This window comes from Saccostrea echinata, unplaced genomic scaffold, assembly GCF_033153115.1.
Source record: "Saccostrea echinata isolate AGI-Se365-2 ecotype Australia unplaced genomic scaffold, CSIRO_AGI_Sech_v1 ptg000054l, whole genome shotgun sequence".
In the NCBI taxonomy this organism is placed as follows: Eukaryota; Metazoa; Mollusca; class Bivalvia; order Ostreida; family Ostreidae; genus Saccostrea; species Saccostrea echinata.
This window is the reverse complement of record NW_026889803.1, coordinates 23108175-23130613: the sequence shown is the minus strand read 5'-3', so window position 1 is coordinate 23130613 and position 22439 is coordinate 23108175. Positions and strand designations below refer to the sequence as shown.

At 32.8% G+C, this 22439-nt stretch overlaps 1 protein-coding gene across 1 annotated transcript in view; it reads right to left on the bottom strand.

The window, feature by feature from the left end:
• LOC133206146 (probable ATP-dependent RNA helicase DHX37) overlaps window positions 1-22439 on the bottom strand; it is a 725850-nt gene that overhangs the window by 684861 nt on the left and 18550 nt on the right. Inside the window, exon 2 of the mRNA XM_061342078.1 lies at window positions 7223-7408. Coding sequence (XP_061198062.1) covers window positions 7223-7408 — 186 coding nt within the window. The remainder of the gene's footprint in view (window positions 1-7222; window positions 7409-22439) is intronic.

Sequence of the window (22439 nt, the reverse complement as noted above, 5' to 3'; positions counted from 1 at the left end):
GCAAAAGGGGCGAAAATAAAACGGGGACAAAAATTTCCCTGTATACAGTAAAACCTATAATTAATTCAAATAAGGACAATCTTTTTCTAATAAATAATCTCCCGTCATATAAACAACATGAGCAATTATTCATTGATTTTTCTCCCGGATCCTGGATTTATTTTTAACTTATAAAAAAGTTTTAATAAATATATAAAATTATGTTTTAAAATAAATATGGTTGAAAATATCGAAATCTGTGTTTTATTTCTTACTTCTTTTTGTGTACATTTGAGGAAAAACAAGATACACGCAACAACTGCATAGTTTGGCCGATTAAAAGCCGTACACGGTGTATAAAATGTGTAAACACTGGCTAAGTTTTCAATTGCCTTTGGGCATGAATAGCAGACAGTTCACGCATGTTATTTGGGTATCAGTGTTACACATCACTGACCATACTTGTCAACAATGACATTTATTTCGTTCTTCAAACTGCAAAACTCTTGTTTTAATAAACATGGTATAAATGTATTTCAGGATTATTTTATTTCTTAAATATCTGAGATATAGTCCATGTACATGCACACTGATGTACGGGCTCAGGAAGTATTTTAGTGAAATTGTTTTACGTTGTGTAAAGATTCTTACAATAATTATATCGACAAGTCAATGAAAATGATAACGTCAACGAAAAACATAATAAGGAGTAATATGGGAACCGGCCTTGCTCTATAATTGTAGGATCTACATGTATTTCAAATTCATTGAATTCTAGTCTAAAAATAAGCCATTCATTTTATTAAGCACATGATTAATTTTCTAGAAAAAAAATATATGCAGTAACCATTGTAAATAAATAAAATTTAATAAACAATGGTTTAAGTTGGTTTCAAATTAATATACTATAAATATAATTACAGTTTGAGTGTGAAAGTCTCTTTTTTTAATATGATTATTTTTTTCTTATAGATACTGCAGTTTTCTTAATTATTCAGAAATAATAGTCACATAAGAATTTTAAATAAGCTGTACATGTAACATGTCTAACACTTTTTTCTCCTAACAAGAGGCCCACGGGCCTTATAGGTCACCTGAGTATCATGCAACAACTTCGCCACAATGGATTCATGTTTTAAACCAGAGGCCATGAAATTCACAATTTCGAAAGAGGCACACTTGCTCATCATAATTTTACATTGAGTAAGCTTACTTAATACCCAGAAAGAGAGCAGAGGATTATCAATGAATTAACGCATTTTCACTATGTAATCATTAGAGCCCTGCCCTAACACCAGAACCATGATGCAGGGGCCATAAAATTCACAATTTTGGAAGAGGCATCCTTACATATCATAACAATACTCTTAGTTCATCAGCTTAATACCCAGGAGAAAAGAAGAAGATTTTCAAAGAATTATTGCATTTTTACCATGTAATCATTAGAGCCCCACCCTAACACCAGAACCCCTGACCCAGGGGCCATGAAATTCATAATTTTGGAAGAGGCACCTTTACTCATCATAACTATGCATCAGTTTGTTTGTTAAATACCCAGGATCAAAGAAAAAGATTTTTAAAGAAATAATGCATTATCACTATATATTCAACAGAGCCCCACCCTAACCCCAGAACCCCTGACCTAGGGGCCATGAATTTCACAATATTGGAACAGGCACCCTTACATATCATAACTATACTCTTAGTTCATCAGCTTATTACCCAGGAGAAAAGGAGAAGATTGTCAAAGAATTATTGCATTTTTACTATGTAATCATTAGAGCCCCGCCCTTAAACCAGAACCCCTGACCAGGGGGCCATGAAATTCACAACATAGGAATAGGCACCCTTATTCATCATAACTATGCCTTCAGTTTGTTTGCCCTGGATCAGAGAAGATTTTTAAAAGAAATAATGCATTTTCACTATACATGTATATTCAACAGAACGCTGCCCTAACACCAGAACCCCTGACCCTGGGGCCATGAAATTCACAATTTTGGAAGAGGCACCTTTCATCATCATAACTATGTATTTATTTTGTTTTCATAATATCCAAGAGCACAGAAGAAGCTTTTTAAAGAAATAATGCATTATCACTATATATTCAACAGAGCCCCACCCTAACACCAGAACCCCTGACCCTTGGGCCACGAAATTCACAATTTTGGAAGAGGCACTCTTTCTCATCATAACTATGTACTTAGTTCATCGGCTTAGTACCCAGGAGCAGAGGAGAAGATTTTTGAATAATTAATGCATTTTCACTATATAATCATTAGATACCTGCCCTAACACCAGAACCCCTGACCCAGGGGCCATGAAATTCACAATTTTAGAAGAGACACCTTTCTTCATCATAACTATGCATATTGTTTGTTTCCTAAATACCGAAGAGCAGAGGAGAAGATTTTTTAAGAATAATGCTTTTCACTACATATTCAACAGAGCCCCACCCTAGCACCAGAACCCCCGACCCTGGGGCCATAAATTTCACAATTTAGGTAGAGGGCTCAATGCTTATTACATTCATGCCAACAGTTTGCCTGCTTGATGCCCAGGAGTAAAGAAGAAGATTTTTAAAGATTGCATTAATTCTGATGGTTTTAGCCCCACCCCTCAGGCCCCAGGGGGGTAGGGGTCATGAATTTCACAATTTTTACTCCCCTTCACATATACATGCTATGTGCCAAATTTGGTTGAAATTGGTTCAGTGGTTCCAGAGAAGAAGCTGAAAATGTTCAAATGTTAACGCACGACGGATGACGCATGCCGACGGACAAAAAAACAGATAGCAATAGGTCACCTGAGTAAACTCAGGTGACCTAAAAAAAAGAAGTGCATCATTAAATTTCAACTGCCTTTATACTACAGACATTGTTTGTTGATACACTGTGTAATCTCAGTTATGACTAAGCTCCACCCATTAAATTATTAACCCCGCCTACTGGGACTGCTGGGACTGCTTTATTGGGACCGCTGGGACTGCTGGGACCGCTGGGACCACTGTGGGACTGCTCTGGGACCGCTGTGGGACTGCACTGGGACTGCTATCTGCCAGGTTGGGTCTGGTTGGTACTGTATGCATATCGAACGTTTGAAATACAGAAAAATTCAAAATCCCAAGTCTACTTTTTCCATTATCTTTGCAATAAAATATCGGTTAAACTGAAATGATTTTATTGATTTACAGTATAATATATTAAATGAATTATAGGTCCCCTGAGTTGATAATGAGTTGTTTTTATAACAAGTAGTCCTCCTGGCCAGTCATCATCACGGTTTATACACAGACCCTAAAACGTGCTACTACACCACTTGCACGGTTCGGTTCGTTTCGTTTTGTGTATGGTACGGTACGCTTCTTGCACGGAACGGTACGCTTTGTGAACGGTACAGTTCGTTTAGTGCACGGTACGGTACGCTTCTTGCACGGTACGGTTCGTTTTGTGTACGGTACGGTTCGCTTTGTGCACGGTACGGTACGCTTCTTGCACGGAACGGTTCGTTTTGTGAATGGTACGCTTTGGTGAACGGTATGTAAATTAAGTGGGCGGAGCCTGTACGCTTTAGATTATGATTGGCTACTTCATAAAGTCGTTTATTTCTTTATTATAATCTCTTTATTTTATATAAATGGAAGGACGGTGTCGCAAGCATTTTTTAATAAGTTGTTTTTAAGTTAAAACTTTTATAAATATTTCCTTTTTACAGCTGTATTTTTGTTATTAAATGTAACTAGTTGTCTTAATAACTGTATCTTTTTTTTATTTACTTTCTGTATGAACTACTTTCAATTTCTAAAATAAATAATTATAGTTGTCTATTTTTTATCTTATTTTGTACAACATCGCCTTATGGTTCAATTAAACTTGGAAAGAAATCGAACATATCAACAAACACTGTATAAGAAGGATGAAAAAAATATTTTGGTTGCGTTGCCATAAAAGGCCTTCCTGTATTTTTTTTAACGAATAAGCGTACATATGTTTTTTTTTCCTTTAAGTATTCCTAATTGAATACAATTATTATATTAAATATTCACTTATCACACTTTTAAGTAAATGAGATTGATTTTATAAATCGCTCATGCTTTCATTTCGTCTACCATTCTTTTTACGTTCTTGTCACTGCTGCTTCCTTAAAAAAAACACAAACAAACAAACAAATTTCTCTTGACCGAATGATCAAACAAGTCATTAGTTTTATTTGCGAGGAATTATATTTTTTTTACATTGATTTCTTAGGTGTTTGGATCACTAGGAAAAATACATTGAAAAGTAATCGGTAGAAGTGCACACAATAAGTGCAAAATATTACTTATTTTTTGTGCGCGTAATTGTTTTCCTTTTAACATAAATTTTCCATCAATGTGTAAAAACGTTTTTTGAAGGGAAGTTACAATCAAGAAAACGGTTAAGACAGCTACAATTCCATCTACAATGTATAAATGTATATAATATATATTGACGGCAAGACAGATTTCCGAAATAACTAATGTCAAAATGTTAGAAATAAATAGTCCGTTTTCAATTACCCCCCCCCCCCTTTGTTTCCTTGTCAAACTCGCTTTTTTATTGAAGATCTAGAAGAAAAGCTGACTGCACATGAAATTCTGTTTAAATCTGCTGATTAAAACTGATTCGTTGTTGTAGACTTACTGTTAAAGGCAGCAAACTGTTGATACACGTGTAGATGTAAGCATATCTGGACTAACGGGATTAGATACGGTTCAATATACACAGCTCAAGTTTTTACCTGTGCACGTGTGAAGACAATACTTGATCGAAATTTTCAAATGTTTTAGAGTAAATAACGAAAGTATAGAAAGACGTCAGTCTAGATAACGAGACCATGGCAAGAAATGTACAGTGTTTCTTTAAAAAAAAATCTTGGATGAACACGCATGCACGGACTAAGTATTTTTTTTTAAATTAAACTGGGCTTTTTGTGTAAATTCCAGGTTACATATTTTACCTGCAGATTTCAGTGAATAAAGCAAATGAAATGGGAAAATGCTTTAAATAAAAATTAATTCTGACATATATCCAGATTTTTTTTTTTTTTTTCTTTTTTTTTTTTTTTTTTTTTTTTTTTTTTTTGGATTACGTGTATTAAACTGAAAATTCCATGCGAAAATGTGGCGATCGAACTTTTTGACAGTATGTTATATTGGCGATAACATCTTGAGTTGGTCAGAAGAGTGTAAACCGACACATATTATTTATATATACATCGCTTTTATTTATTTTTTCTGGTGATTGAGAGGCGTTTACATTTTAACATGTTCGCTTTCAAATTGATAATTTAGTTCGTAATTTTTTTTTTAATTTTGTTGTTGTTGTTGTTGCTAAATCTGTAATCATTTCTCCCTAAAACTATTACTTACATGAATAAAAAATGATTTTAAGGGCTTGGTTTCGGAAAATAGCACAGAATCCTAATACATTTTTCGGTGTGTCTTGGTTTCCGAGAACGTTCATAGAGACAAGAATAGGGTAGATAAAAGCTATAGAAATAAGCGATGACATTAATACACTTTTATTTATTATAAATTGTACACGAAAATATTACGATGCTGCATTTGATACGGAAAAAAATGTTAGTCAAGCATATCCCGATCATGCATAGCGAATAAGGAATCGCCTCACACTCTGTCGAGTTGTTTTGAAGTCGTAACTACTTTCCTTATATTAACAGATGTTAGTCCAGATGCATGGTACTTAATAATAATATTTTGAATCTCTAGGGTAATTTTCTGTCCTTCTTGGACTGGCGCTGCGTCGAAAGAAATAAAAGAAAATTACTTACTGTATTCGGTCATTGCAAGATTCGGAATGCTTTCGGGGCGTGGCTTGCATAATTATTTCAAAAATTATTCATGAACGGTACGGTTCGCTTTGTGTACGGTATGGTACGCTTCTTGCACGGTACGGTTCGTTTTGTGTACGGTACGGTTCGCTTTGTGCACGGTACGGTACGCTTCTTGCACGGTACGGTTCGTTTTGTGTACGGTACGGTTCGCTTTGTGCACGGTACGGTACGCTTCTTGCACGGTACGGTACGCTTCTTGCACGGAACGGTACGGTTCGTTTCTGAGGTGTAGTAGCACGTTTTAGGGTCTGTAACATTGTAATTACACAGGTAAATACTAACTTAAAGGTGTCAATCTATATATTATCACCTAATTTTTTTTCCATAAGAAATGAATTACCGGGAGATGTCTCGTTTTCTCTGATCATATATTATTTGACAGCATTTATGAACAGCTGTTACAACACAGGCCTGTGTAAACTGGTAAATCACAGGAAAGAAAAATCCGAGACATAAAAAACAAAGAAAATATACACATCTCTGAAAAAACATTCTCTTTAGATAACTAAAATAAATTAATGTCCACCGATTTTTGACTTAATCCAAATATTCATTGATGTGTACCTGTACACGCAGTGTGTCACTTTTTTTGAAGCCTTGGTCCAAACGAACAATATAATAAATCTTGAATGAATTAACTAACCCCTTCAGTACACACACATTGGCCTATACCTGAAATCAGATCTTTGTTACGGCTGGAAATTCCGATAGTCGCTGTATTTCTAATCTGATTGACTATACCTATACCAAATATTCTTTAATTTTCTTTGTTTTATTAACTAACATCTTCACTTTCTTTTCTTTAAATCTTTTTTTTTTTTTTTTTTTAAATAAAATTTAAACTTTATTATAAGAAATCCATGCAGGTGCCCCACGTGTCAATTATTGTGATAGAAGTACTAACCACGTGACCTGATCATAATACATTCATATTGGTCAACTCTGTGATCCACGTTGTGTATTTATCAAACCTTTCAAAATCTTTCCTCTTGACCACATCTATAAGTGTATTAAAAAGTCAACAACTTCCTATCAATTTTGAATATGGCCATCGCAAGTGTATTTTGGACTTTGATTATCTATTTCATTATTTTCATCAATAAAATACATACATGTATAACATAATACGTCCCGTCTTAAGACGGGCGTATAAAAATTACCCAATAATGATGAAAAAAGCGGGTGCACACCTTCATATGGTGAATAATGAGTGTACAAATTTTCAGACAAATCCATGCAATAGTCTCCAAGAACAGGTTCAGACAAAGTCCCGTCTACAGACAGACGGACAGTCACAGACGGACATGATGATTCCAATATACCCCCCCAAACTTTGTTTGCAGTGGGTATAATTAATGTTTAAATTTACCTTGGATTTCTTTTCTTTCTGTTCAATAACTTTCTCCAATTCCTTCCTTTCTTTTTTGCTGAGTTGTTTGACAGGATGTGCAGTAGTTTCCTGTTTAGTCTTTACATTTCTTTTCTTTGATGGCAACACAAGAACATTGGTGTCATCATTACCAGGACTCTCTTGAGCATCAAGGTGCAATTTAATCTGGCAAAATATTTAGAAACATATCACTGTCTATACAGAATGCCAAATTAATGTATCGTCTAAACTTACACTTTATATCTACAAAAATTTTAATAATAAAACCAATCTTTACACAAGTTGAGACCAGTTGTCCTAATGGAGTATAATGGACTATTTGGGATATAATATCCTGCACACTCTATTACCAGAAGCTGGGACTGCTGCCATAAATGGGCCAACAGACAGCAAGGTTATTTTTGCTGTGATGGGTGAGTTCTATTGATATGTTACTACTTATAACTCATTTACTAATGTATGGTGGTTTCCCATTCTTTAGGCCTTTCAACTGCTGCTATGGTTCAATGTAAAGAATGTTCATTCATTAGAGAAGTTGTTAAAGCAAGTGCGAGACAACTATTTTAAAATTATGTCAAATTCTAGTGTTTCTGGAGTACTCCTTCACTGTCAGCGGTAACTTGTGGCTTTAAAATTCAGAACAAATGGTTAACTTATTTTTCAAATAGTTACCAACACTATACAATACCTTATAAGCGAAATTTTTGATAAAAATATCAAGTGAAATCTTCACCTTTTCTTAATTTTAACCTGATTAATTTTTTTATTCTTTGTCTTTCTTCTTCATGCTTAGTATAAAGAATAAAATAATAACTGTAGAAGCACAAATTTTCATGGGGATAAAATTTTGTTGGTTCGTCATCTAATCAAAGTACTGAAGGACGGAGGCATGAATACGACAATTTATATTAAAAACTAGGACTATGTCCATAGGACATGAATGCCCTGCCGAGGGTATATTAGTAATGCAACATGAAAATTTGTATAAGTGTATGAAATTTGATGAGAATATCTTGAATAGTTTCTTTAAAATTGAAACTGAAATCTAAAAAGTTGGATATAGATGGTAAATTCTCACCAAATTATGCATAAGTGCATGAACTTACATAAATATATCTTAAATGTTAAGCAAAATGCAAATCTTAGAAAAGTGAGCTCAAGGTCACAGGAAAGTTCAAGGTCAAATGTTTTTGATGCATTTGAATACTTCCCACAAATACGTATCAGCATATTTAAGTTTGATAAAAATATTTTGAATGGTTTATTTAAAACCGAGCTAAACACTAATTTAAAATAAATTAAGTTAAGGTCAAAGGAAAGGTCAAGGTTAAAAAATGTTGATGCACTTGAAAAGGTTACATCAGTATGTATTAGCATATGAAGTTTGATAAAAATTTTATGAATGTTTTCTTTAAAACCGAGTTGAACACAAATTGAGAAAAGTGAGGTCAAAGGAAAGGTCAAGATCCAAAAAAAAATTGATGCAGTTGAATAGCTTACGTAAGTTTGTATCAGCATATAAAGTTTGACACTTATTTAAGAAAAGTGAGGTCAAGGTCAAAGGAATGGTCAAGGTCAAAAATGTTGATGTAGTTGAATAGCTCTCATCAGTATGTATTAGCATATGAAGTTTGATAAAAATATTATGAATGTTTTCTTTAAAACCGAGTTGAACACAAATTGAAACTAGAACTGTCCAAAAGGGACAAATACCCCCCGCTGGGTTTTTCAGAGAAGGTACCAAATCACTAATGTTTTCTACATGTGAGAGGTGTTCACATTTTGCTTAAACATTTAGAGTGAAAATTTAATTACTCATTATATTTTTTTAATGAATGAAACTATCACAGTGAAAAATTCACTGTTCAAGAAAGAACTTTATTTTGGACTTTACTTTTCAATTTTTAAGTTGTGTCATATTTTATTTCTCACGATATGTTTTGCGAATCTAATTGTTTAATTGACCAGTGACACTTTTCGGACTCTTGATCTGTTGTTACAAAGAGACAGAGTACTATGTCTCAAGAACTAATAATCTCTAAAAAACAACACTGTGTAATTATCTATTTTTTTTATGTCCAAACATCAAAGCGTCATTGAGTTTATTTAATTAATCCATACCTGTGAATCTTTCACTCATTTTACTAAATGTCAACACCTGTCATTTATTTATTCATTATGTACATTCTTATAAATAGTCATGTATAATTTCAATCATTAGTCTGGAATATACGAAGGCCAGTCTCGGCCACGTCCGACTCGTGAGGACTCTGAGTCCGGGGCCACTTCGGCCAGATCCGACTCGATCATTTTTAATATGTCTTTGATTCATGTAAATTGTTGCCATCGTTGAGACTCATCTAATAAATACGGAATCCTTCATCATTTGTTTTAACTCTGGAATTGCATATTGGTGGACCTTCGGGAATACGGCACACCTATACTTTGTTCTTACCTCACGGCCACACAGCGCCTCTACCTATACCCCCTTACGTCAACGTTCCCTCACCCCGTTCGTTCTGCATACAACGGATGCTGTTCCAGACGAATTCCTAAGTACCGTCCAAATCTACACGGTCACAAAACTAAGGTGCAGTCTAATAAAACATCAATACTAGTAATTACAGTGTTTTTTATTACATTGAAAAAATAGTTTGCAACTATCTGTCATCTTTGTGAGACATGACACTCTGCAAATTGATTGTTGAAAAAAAAATATCATAATTAATTATACAAAATCAAATTGATCTTAATACCTTTATATCCAACTCATTTTAAAAATAAAAGGCTGGTTCCAGTAACTATGTATTTTGACAGACATAAATTACAATCAAGAGACTTAGACAACAGAGATCTTTATTCCTTTCTGCCCAATTCCCTGGAGATATAGATGAGACCTGCTTGATCAGAGATGCCCTAACAGCTTCCCACACTGAACTCATTAATTAATCTTTAACTGGATGCATGTCCACTCATTACTCCCAAGGGACAAATGGATTTACACTATCTGCTGTGTAATGTAAAAACTGTTTTTAATACTTTGTGATTTTAATTTTAGGTCTAATGAGTAGTTTTAAGCTGTAGTTCACATTTTTGTACAGATTATCTAGATTCTATGTCTCAAACCTTAGACATGAACCCGAAATGACTAAGTCAATAAAAATGAATTAAAAAAAAACACCTGTAAAATGCAGAAAAATTATCAAATAATGTTGAAAATACCAGATGCACATCTTCATATGGTAAATAATAAGTGTACAAATTTTCATACAAATCTATGCAATAGTCTCTGGGAACAGATATTTTCTGCGCATATGTACGATGTTTAAATTCAACTTTTTAATAACACGATTTTTATATCTGTAAAACATTGTAATTGTTACCGAATGCTGTAGTATAAAAGATAAAATTAATCTAGTGTTAAAATAAATATGTTTATTCTTATTTGATATATAAATTCATTACAAATAATGTGGATTTCAGAAGAGCAAACTACGGACTTATAGAATGAATTACAACGGTTGTAACAACCATACATGTATTTCCGTGCCAAGACGATTCCGTGTAAAATAATGAGAAAAAAAAAATAAAATACTTTACAAAGGTATGTGGACGTATTGCATAAATACACCCGTATTTTAAAATTTTAATGCAATAATATATTTATCAGTCAGTTTTATTTTTTATGATGATTTATTGAGCAAACATGTTTCCTGGCCGTGATTATACTCGGACAAGATGATACAAAAGGCATTCATATTATTTATTATATACTAAATTTTCACAACTTCATATTTAAGTAATATATGCTGTCATAGTTTTTATTAAACAGACATATGAGAGAGAGAGAGAGAGAGATTTGGCTTTACCCCCCTCCCTTCTCAAATGTTTATACTTATATCAAATAAAATTTCTAAAATTTTCTAAATATACCAGGCAATGAAAAAACCATTTTTATCACCAAACCTATTTGTGTTACAGTCATAATCGGTTTTTATTTTCCTGCTTCAAGTTTTCACACGAAGTCCACGTGCTTGACCTATCAATCAAAATCATTCGACACTGTGCAGGTGTGAAAGTCTCGTCACACCGAAGGCAAAGTGTTAAGTATCTCCAAGAAGTTTTAATATTTTTTCTTATCATTTCTAGATCTGATTCCAACATTTCTAGAAAAAATAATAATAAATGAATAAAATACACTAGAAATAAACACTTGGAATGATTAAGCCGCTTGAATTTGAAACCTACTCCCTGCAATTTAAAATATCACCGCCGGCAAATGTATATTTTGAACTACTATTTATTATTATTATTTGTTTAATGACTTTGTTTAGATGCATGTTTGTTTTGAGACTGAATTTTTTGTGCTATAAAACACATTAACTCCTCTTTAAATGTTAATTAAAATATACTGGAAATACTAGCTAAGTAACAGAGGAGGGGGGGGGGGGGCTCTTAATTATATCTAATGGCAAACATATAAAGTTACGGTGAAAAATATCATTACTGGAGAATCAATTTGGTTATATTAATTATAATCATGTTATAAAGGCATTTCTCTCTCTCTCTAATTAAAGACTTTATATTTGTTAAGTAGAAAAAAATTCTATAATGTATTACATTTTAAACAAATTTTTTTTTTCCAAACCACACTATCAATTTAATTCCCTCTAAAGATATTTAATTAACTGGATAGCTGCAGTACTGTTTATAATCCTCAGAATTAGTTCTAACATGTATTTCTGTATTATTTGAAAAAAAAAAATGTGTTAGAAATAAATATTTTCGTATTTCTGCTGAAGTTGGTAAAATAATTGACTTCGGTTATTATTTATCCAATAACAATTTGTCGTCTTTAACATAACAACAAAATGTTGCAGTGTTTTAAGCATGTGTATATTGCCCGTATTTAAATTTAATTTTTCAGCATCGTTCTACATAGGTACATACATGTACTTATAATTACATTTATTTTCCAGATAAATTTAATAAATAACCTAACAGCTAAGTTAGAATAATAAAAATAAATATTGTAGATAATTTTTTTTCTTTAAACACGATATGTTAATTATTAAATTTGTAAATCCTTACTTAAAAAAGATAAGTCCATTCACTTCGGAGTTCCGAATGAAAATAAAGACTGAACGATAAGTGAACGATGAACGCAAGGTGAACGCAAAGTGAATGAATGAAGAGCGAACGCTGAATGCTTTGTGAACGGTGAACGCGAGCGCACGGTGAACGCTGAACGCAAAACTGTGAACGGAGAGCGAATGGTGAACGCACGGTGAACGAACGGTGAATGCAGGCTGAAAGAACGGTGGACGAACGGTGAGCGAACGGAAAAATGGGAAAGTAGAACGTTTCAGGGACTGTACTCTGAAGTTCTGGATGAAGGACAACAAGACTTTCTACAAGATGGGTTGTGAAATCAAAAGAAGGACAAGTAAGAGCTAGACTTGTAGCACGTGGGTTCGAAGAGGAATTTTGTATCCCTAGAGACAGTCCGACAGTTGGAAAGGGTGGCCTTAAGATATTTTTGACTATAACAGCAAGTAAATTATGGGATGTCAAAACCACCAACATAAAGTCAGCCTTTTTGCAAGGAAAAACACTTGACAGAGATGTTTATCTTCAACCACCAAAGGAAAGTATCACACCTGCTGGAATGATATGGAAGTTGAAACACTGTCTTTATGGACTGAAAGATGGTGTGAGACAGTTTTACTTAAGTGTAAAGAAGAACTTAATAAACTTGGCTTTGAGCAGTCACAGTGTAGTGTAGACCCAGCTCTCTTCTGCTATAGAAAGGATGGAAAGCTACATGGAATAATTTGTTCTCATGTTTATGATTTTCTCCATGCTGGGGATTAGATTTTTGAGAGACAGATTTTCAAGTTTAGAGAGAGATTTTCAGCAGGAAAAGTTGCCGAATGCCTAATCAGTCAGACACTCAGTCAAAAAAGTAATAGGTCATTTTTTAATGAAATACAATAAAATTAAATTTATTTTAGGTTTTAAATAACTCAGTGAAAATTCATTTCAACATAAACACCCCTCTATACGTCCCAATGAATGGAAGCCAATGTTGTAAACACGTGCGCTTGTCACTTGATAATTATCCCTCAACACCCCTCCAGGCAATTAAATTGTTTACCGACTCCAAAGCATTGTTTTTACAGTTAGAGCACCGATTATTTACTGCCCTTATTTATGGCTTTGATTATTTTCTTTGTTAAAAATCGGGGGTCAGTTTATGATCTTTCGTATGTATTAGCCTGTGTTGATTACGACACATTAAACAGTTAAACGCTTGTTAAATGTAATTTTACTTACCGTAAGTTTTGGAAGATTAGACGATACTTTTTTCTCAGAACCGCTTGGGTCGTCCTATTTAACAAATCGACCTATCTAAGGCTCAAGTTTACGAAAAATGCCTCCAGATCAGTAAAATTTACGTCAATTTTAAAGCAAATCTGTGCCATTTTCATATTTTTTAAAATTATTTTACCGAGAAAAAAATAATAAACAATAAAGAATTAGATATTTATTCCATTGATTTCTTACAAAATAAGTTCCATTAAATATCCGTCGATGTACAAAAAAAATTATTACCGGTATATCATCTAGTAAATGATGTCTCAAAGTATATTTACAACATGCTGTGTCCATCTTGTGAAGTTGGATGTCGCAATAATTTACTAAAAAGAAAACCGCAACTGTATCAAAATTTAAAATACGGAAGAGTTTTCACAATCTCAGTTGTAATCTTTTTTTTACCATTTATTTGTAACGATTAATTAAAATAGTATGCCTAAATATTTGTTCATTGTCTTTTGATATTTATTTTAATGTAAAATGCGTGAAGTAAATTGTTGCCAGTAAATTCCTAAATTTATTTACCAAATATACCGCTAGTAATAACTATTTTGTTTTATATCTTAATTAGTTATAATAAAACGAACTTATCTTGAATATACTATTATACGTTTTAGGAAGTTATAAATTCATTTATTCACGATACGTTATTTTTTATTCACAGTTTTTTTTGTTTTTGTTTTACAAAATAATTTTTTTTTAAATCATAGAATTGAAAGCTTCTTCGTTCCCAAGGGGTACACTGAATTATACAAAGACTGGCTTCTAATAGAATTTTAATTGTCTGACAGAGAAAGGGATATACACTGTGTACACAAAGGTGTTAACACCTGTGTTGGTTAAAACACCTGCGGGGCATGATTAACAGATCCACGTGCCGTTACAGGGGTATTAGTGCTTTTATACATCATTGAACAAACAAAACTGTGAATTTCTTGATGACTGTTAAATTGCGAATGTACTCTCAATTAAAATTATTTTTTACAACAAAATCTCATGCAAAATTATAGCATGTTAATATGATTAATTTCATTTGCGCACTGTTACATGTAATAGTCATTTGCGTGTTTTAGCAAATCCCTGGACAAGAAAATATAAAAATGGTGGTCATCGCAGTTAATTTTTTACCCCAGTAAATAATGTCGGAATAAAAGAATGTGTCCACGATGTTCTAAAATGGAAATGATTATTGTTTGATTTCGATTATTTCCCGAATTATAGCTGTTTTATACTACCGTATTTATGTGTTTAACGAGAGAGTCAAACTACGACGGCATTGAACGGGCAAGTTGGAGAAAATACATTATATCACAATTCAAGGAAGTTTTAACTACGTTTGTTTGAAACACTATTAAAATACTGTACTCATAAAAATACTAGTTTCTTTTCTCAATACGTTAATATCACGGGTTAAGTTAAAAGAGGTTTACATGTTCTGATACGTAGTAAGAATCTCTAGAAATCGATAAACAAAGCCTCGTCCTATCTTCCGGATTCCTCCTATCTAAGGATTTTTTTAAAATTACGGCTGAAAATGAGCCTTTCGACCGATGTTGAACGAAAATCAGGAATAGAAATAAAATTAAAATATCATTGTTTTTTTTTTTTTGGTTTGTTTGTTTGGTTTTTTTTTGTTAAAAATGTTTTAAGTCTTGGCATTTTGAGCCAGTCGTGAGAGGTCAAACAAACATTTTTTAAAGATAGTCTGATATATAAATTATAATTCATTGATATTTAAATTAATTTATAATTGCATGCATGATTTTAATTATATTTATATTTTTTTCATTTTTATTCTTTCATTATTATTATAGTAGGGAGATGAAATAATGAATGAGAATTTAGAATGGAATGATTATTGAATAATTCTATATAATATCAAATCTGATTTTTTTTTTTAGTTTCTTTCATTATTTGCACTTTTTTTAATACCAATACTTTGTCTTAGACTAGTTTTCTCAATCAATATGGAATAATACGTAAACCATAGTGGGATACATAAAATGTTCATATAATACAGGACTAGAAAAAAAATTGGGCGTGGTATACCGTATACTATAAAACCCGTCAATGGTGGCCGATTTCCTCCGATATTTTCGATAAAATTGGCTCTATAAAACCTTGGCGGTAAGGATTGAACTCCAAATGTCTATGTTTATAAAGTATTAGTAATCCTATAAATTGAAATCCACAGTCATTGCAGTTTTTATCAATCATTTAATCATATTCAACTGACATTTTACCAAAACCCGATCATTTCACCATTTCGTGTCACCCTCGTGAAATTTTTTTTTTCCCGAAAGGTGGCGCTTGTTGCAAACATTTATTCAGTTGGACATCTTACTATTCGTTTCATCGAGTGAAAAAATAACAATATCCCTTCTATTTCTATATAAAAAAAAAAACAACCATCTTGCTCCTATTGTTAGCGATGTTTTATAAATAAAATTATTGTATATTTTTTCTCAGATATTCGTACAAGCAATGTCGCCTTACAAGGCCTAATAATTTACAGTACGAGCTGTTGTGATGCAAATAGATCTTACTCCACGTAGCACACGTTTGTTTGTTGCTGTTTTCCCTTTCTGTCTCTCTTTTTGTTTGTGTTTTTTTTTAGTTTTCTTTCTTGCTTTCAACGTATAAACAACATATACCTCAGTATATGTGAGAGTTTATGTTATTTGATATTTAAAGAAGACAATGAATCTCACCAAATTCTCAATATACATTTGCACTATTTTCAATAGCGTATTTAGAATCAATATTGTGGAGTCCTTTGTCGCCGCAGTAATTGATAGAAAGAATTGGGGGTCTTCAGCAATGAGGCTACATCGCTGATAGTGATGCGCCTCAAAAATTAATAATAAACTCTGTTAATACTTTAATGCAACATTGTCTCGTGCTTTGTTAAAATAAATAATTTCCTCCAGATTGCCGCGATATGGAAAGTCAAAATTAAGAAATAAAAACGCATTTGAATAAAATATCGTGTTCTGTAAATTTTCGGCACTTTATCTCCGCGCTGATTTTCATAGCAAATTACCACAATTTTCAAAAGTTCAGAACACCGCTTGGTTAAATTTTCTGCTGCGTACAATACAGCCGAACTGCGTTTTTTCCCCCAGTTTCAGGCTCAAAAAGGGGGGTGCGTATTTTACACTACTGCGTATTATATTTGGCCAAATATGGTATGTAATAACAATTTTTGCTAAAAATAGAACACTTCCAAATTGCAATTTAAAACAAAATCTCGAATATCCACTATAGTTTTTCTTCGGAAAGTTCTAAAGTTGGGTTATCTTGGACATCAGCGCAGTACCAAACATCAATGGAGATTGAAAAAAAATAAATCATAAAGTCAAAATTTAATTATCTACTCTCAATTATTTTTTAAAATATAATTACCAAACAATATTAAAGAGATTTGAATTTTTTTTTTACCAGAGTGTAGGCCTATACATACAAAGCAACTATTCATGCGGTACATGAAAGAGTTTTACGCGTGACCAGGTTATTGTTTCCGAAACATGCAAACTCAGAATAGCAGGTAGCACAGGTAGCTGGCCTGTCAATCAAATTAGTAGCTATTGTTTTTTTTAATGATTGACAGGCGGTATATTATTGATCTCGAATTAGGTAAATTTTGGGGGTGTTAACGTAAAATTGGGTGTTTAATCAGAGCAACAAAAACCATTAACAGGCTTAAGGACTTCAAAAGTATCCTAAGATTTCCAGTTTTAGATCTTAGCTCACTAAAAATAATAACATTTACTGATGCATCTTAAGGAAACCTTTATGATGGAATGAAGTACCCAAGGAGTTATTATCTGGATTATGGACAAACATGACAAATGCTGCCCCCTTTTCTGGCAGGCTAAAAAGATCAGAAGAGTTGTCCGCTCCACCCTAGCAGCAGAAGCACTAAAATTAGTCTACAGGAAGGACTGGAGGCAAGTTTTTATTATCGACACATGTTGGAGGAAATTTTAGGAGTTCCCAGCAAATCCATCGCGATTTATGCATTTGTAGACAATAAGAGTGTGATTGAATCTGTGCATTCAACATAACTTGTGGAGGATAAGAGACTTCGAATCGATATTGCTGCATTGACAGAAGCAGTAATTCAAGGAGAAGTGAAACAAGAGGCCCAAGGGCCTTGAATCACTCTTCTGATAAACTGTACAACCTATCACTTCTATTTGAAGCCTCTAAGTATCCTGTATATTTAGATAAACCCTTGAAATTCCAATTCACACTCTGAAAACCCAAGATGATTCTAAGCCAATTAGTACCTGAGAGTTGGTCATGGTGACCTACTTAGCACTTGTCATTCTCTGAGGACCCATCAACTAAGTTTGATGATTCTAAGCCAATTAATACCTAAAAAAATTTTTAAAATGATAACCATAAAATTTTATAATAAGATCAAAGTGACCTACTTTTCAGTTGTTGTACTTCAAGGACCCAAGATGCATCAACTGACAAAGTTTGATGATTCTAAGCCAATTAGTACCTGAAATATTTAATTAAAGCCAGAAATTTTCAAAAGTAGGTCACAGTGACCTACTTTTCAGTTGTTGTACTCCGAGGACCAAGATACAATGACTGACAAAGTTTGATGATTTTAAGCCAATTAGTACCCTAAATATTTAATTAAAGCCATAAGATTTCAAAAGTAAGTCATGGTGACCTACTTTTCAGTCAACCTACTCCAAGGACACAAGATGCATCAACTGAAAATATTTGACGATTCTAGGCCAAATAGTACCCGAAAATATTAAATACAGCCATAAAATTTCAAAAATAGGTCACGGTGACCTACTTTTCAGTTGTCGTACTCCAAGGACCCAAGATGCATCAACTGACAAAGTTTGATGATTCTAAGCCAATAAGTACCCAAAATATTTAATTTAAGCCATAAATTTTCAAAAGTAGGTCAGTGACCTACTCTTCAGTTGTTGTACTCCGAGGACCCAAGATGCATCAACTGACAAAGTTTGATGATTCTAAACCAAGTAGTACTTGAAATATTTCATTAAAGCCATGAATTTTCAAAAGTAGGTCACAGTGACCTACTTTTTAGTTGAATACTCCGAAGACCCAAGATGCATAAAATGACAAAGTTTGATGATTCTAAGCCACTTAGTACCTGTAATATTTAATTATAGTCATATAATTTCAAAAGTAGGTCACAGTGACCTACTTTTCATCTGACCTTTTTTGTGGACCCAAGATGCATCAACTTACAAAGTTTTTTGATCATAGGCTTTAAAATGTCCAAATTATACCTCTAAAACGCTTTGAAATTGAATGCCTGCAAAGTTCAAAAAGTAGGTCACTGTTGACCTACTTTTTAATAAATATGTTTTATGACCCCAAGATGCATCATCTTAGATTTAATGATTCTAAACCTCTCGGTATTCGAATTAATGACCTTAATTGTTTTGAAAAAGATTAGCCATAAAGTTCAAAAATGAGGTCAAGGTGACCTACTTTTTAGTTGACGTACTTTGAGGACCCAAGATACATCAACTGACAAAGTTTGATGATCATAGGCCTTAACATCAATTCTCTGTAAGGACCAAAAATGCTTGGCCACGCACCATCATGGAATTTTATTTTATCACTATAATATTAGAGAGTGCCCTATAAAAAGACTATTGGTGGGTAAATTTTGGACAGTACCTCCTTGGTTTTGTTTTTGTTATATAAAAACATTTATTTGTTATATATATTTTGTTATGGCAAAACTGCCCTGATTGTCGTCACCATGTAAAATAATTCCGTGCTTCCTTAATGTAAAAAGTTATGAACATAACATGGGTTTCATTTTATAGCTAAGTAATCAAAGTTCTGTGCATCTAAATTTTATTCAATTTAACCCAAGGTTTTTCATATGATACAGATCAATTTACATGAATTTGTCATAAAAATGAATACAAAGGTGCCTATTTCTTGATATGCATATTAATTTTTGCAGGCAATTGAAACTTAGAAAAAGGATCTTTTTAGTAAGATCGAGCTTAGATCTAAAGATGCAAAAAGATCTGAGGTGGGGAAATCAGTTAAAAGTCATATTCCAATCCCCTCAAATCATAACTTTTCCTAAAAATTAACCTAGAGTTATTTCCCTTTGCTGACTCTTTTGCACTGAAGACAAAAATTAAACTGGTGTTATTTCCCTTTGTTGACTCTCCTGTATTGAAGTCTAAAGAAGTTTATTTAAGCATTGAATCGTTATTTTTTGAAAGATATAGTCTCATAACTGCAACGGTGTGTGCAAACAAATTGAGTAACGCGCAATTTGTTTGCACACACCATTGCAGTTATGAGACTATATCTTTCAAAAAATAATGATTCAATGCTTATATTTACATTTTTTCACTCCTTGACTTGAATGCAAGTGTGATTTACATTTCAAAATCCCTGTATTATCCTTCGGGTAAATTATAATTAATGAAAGAGTCGTTGCAACAGCTTCTGTTCATTGTGAGCGTGATTTTTTATTTTCGCTTATGACGCTGCACTTCCACGGTGTTCAATGTTTGTGACATCAAAATAAAACGCATACTTTAACCTTTTGACCCCCTGTCCGTGCTTTGGTGTTTTGAATGCCGTAGTTTTCCTCACACTTTATAAGCAAAATACACGTTGAATGTAAATATAACAACATGTGGCAAAAACAGACGCCAGGAAAAAAACATGAAACAATAACAGAAAAACGATGTGTTTTTCAACTTTTTAAAATGAAATTCAGGTGTGAATGACAAAGTAAATCATCAAATGAAGGAGGCACTGCTTTCTCAGCATTCAACTTGATAATGATGTAGATCTTAATTCATAATAGATTTTTAAAGTCTAATTCACTTTGCAAAATATTGAAACAAAATTTATGAAGTCCGACTTGCATTCCCATCGTGTGGGATTCCATGTACTCTAAAACCCATGAGAAAAATGCAAGATGCAATTGGAGGAAACAAGCAGAAGATGCAGCAGTCAGTGGGAATGGTAAGACAACCCTAGGCACAGGTTTTCAAATATTCATTTTGTATAAAAACTACATGTAAGAAGCTTTTTCAAATAAATTGACATAATGTTTAAATTAAATATTCTTTTTTTATATAATAGACTTAATTGGTCTATATTCAAAGATCACCATGTTAGCAGGACATTCCAGATATATACCTTAATAATATATTTGCATTATAGGAATTTTTGCTTGCTTCAGAAAGCAACTTACTTTGGCAAATCATAACTACAAAGTTTACCAAAAGGAGGAGAATGTTATAGAAGATGTAAGTTTGTATGTAATGAAAAATATACACCAGGCAATATAAAATATATATATATATATATGGTAATGTTGTACACAGTGGCGGATCTAGGAATCTTGAAGGGGGGGGGGGACCAGTTTGGTGTCAGGGTAGGGGCTCAAGACCACACCAGAAAAAATTAATTTATTAAATCTGATGTATATTTTGAACACAAAGGGGGGGGGGGGGGGGGGCTGGGCCCCCCCCCCTCTAAATCTGCCAGTGGTACACATGGTACAGTTTAAAATCTGATTTGGCCAAAAAAGTAGTAGGGGGTGGTGGGTAAAATTAGATATGGTCGACTTAATGGAAAAACATAAATTTTTTTAGCCTAAAAAGAAGTCATATAATTCAGATTCACTGTAAAAGAACAAAACATATTTGACTGCAGCTATAAATACATACTAATAAGATATAAATATAATATACCCATGTAAATGTATGTATTCATGATTGACAATAAGAATGAATTTCTTTACTTTGAAAAAAAAATATTTTAAACATATCTTAGATGTATTGGTGCTTTGAAAAGAAAAAAAGATGAAAAGATACATACAGAAATAATTTTCAGTAAAAAGCAGGTGATTTTTTTTTTTTAATTATAATTGTCTGGATATGGAATTTCCAGTTTTTTTTAATGCCAACTACCACAATGAATTTATCAAATCTTTTATAAAAGTCATGATTTTGACAGATTCTGGGGGTGTAGTAATTATGAAAAGAAATACAAATTGGTTGTTAATTATACCTCTATGTATTGTTACAATTTAGGACTGTGACACAGTAGCATCACTTATGAAAGGTTGCACTCAAATAGTACATCGATGAAGGATATATGAGCAACTGTAAGTACACTATAATTGAATTAATTCAATTCTCTTTTGTTTAGTTATAATTTTTTGATTATATTTTGGATTTTTCAATTGCAATACTTTGTGAATGTGTCATAAAAAAATATATTTTATATAAAAAAAAAGTTGGGGAGAACCCTTTGGGTACATGTATGGAACGCAGGGGGGGAGGGGGGGTCCCCGTCCCCAAGCACCTGTGATATGAAGCCTGCTTTTTTAAGTACACATGCAGGAATTTTGAGGCAATTTATTTAAAGTATACATGTATGTTTTTTATTCCAGGGGAAAAGATGAAGATGATTATTTCAAGTATCACTTTTCAAACCCATTTAAAATTCTTCTTGACTGGTCATACACAACACCACATAATGGTCAACCTCTGATGTAAAGAGAAATCATCAAGCCTAACTGTTTCTATTGTCTACAAAATTGCTATATAGCAGGTATTTTCTACATTTTGTTTATCTCTAAATACATATTTTGGATAATGTTTAGATGTAGATTCTTGCTTGATTAATAATTTTAAAAAAAAACTTTTTTTAAAAGTAATGATAAAATTATGCAATATACACATGAATATGTGTGTATTTTCTGATTATACGACTATACATTAATGGTTTTATTTTTAATGGCGTGTTAATTTATGGTCAGTCT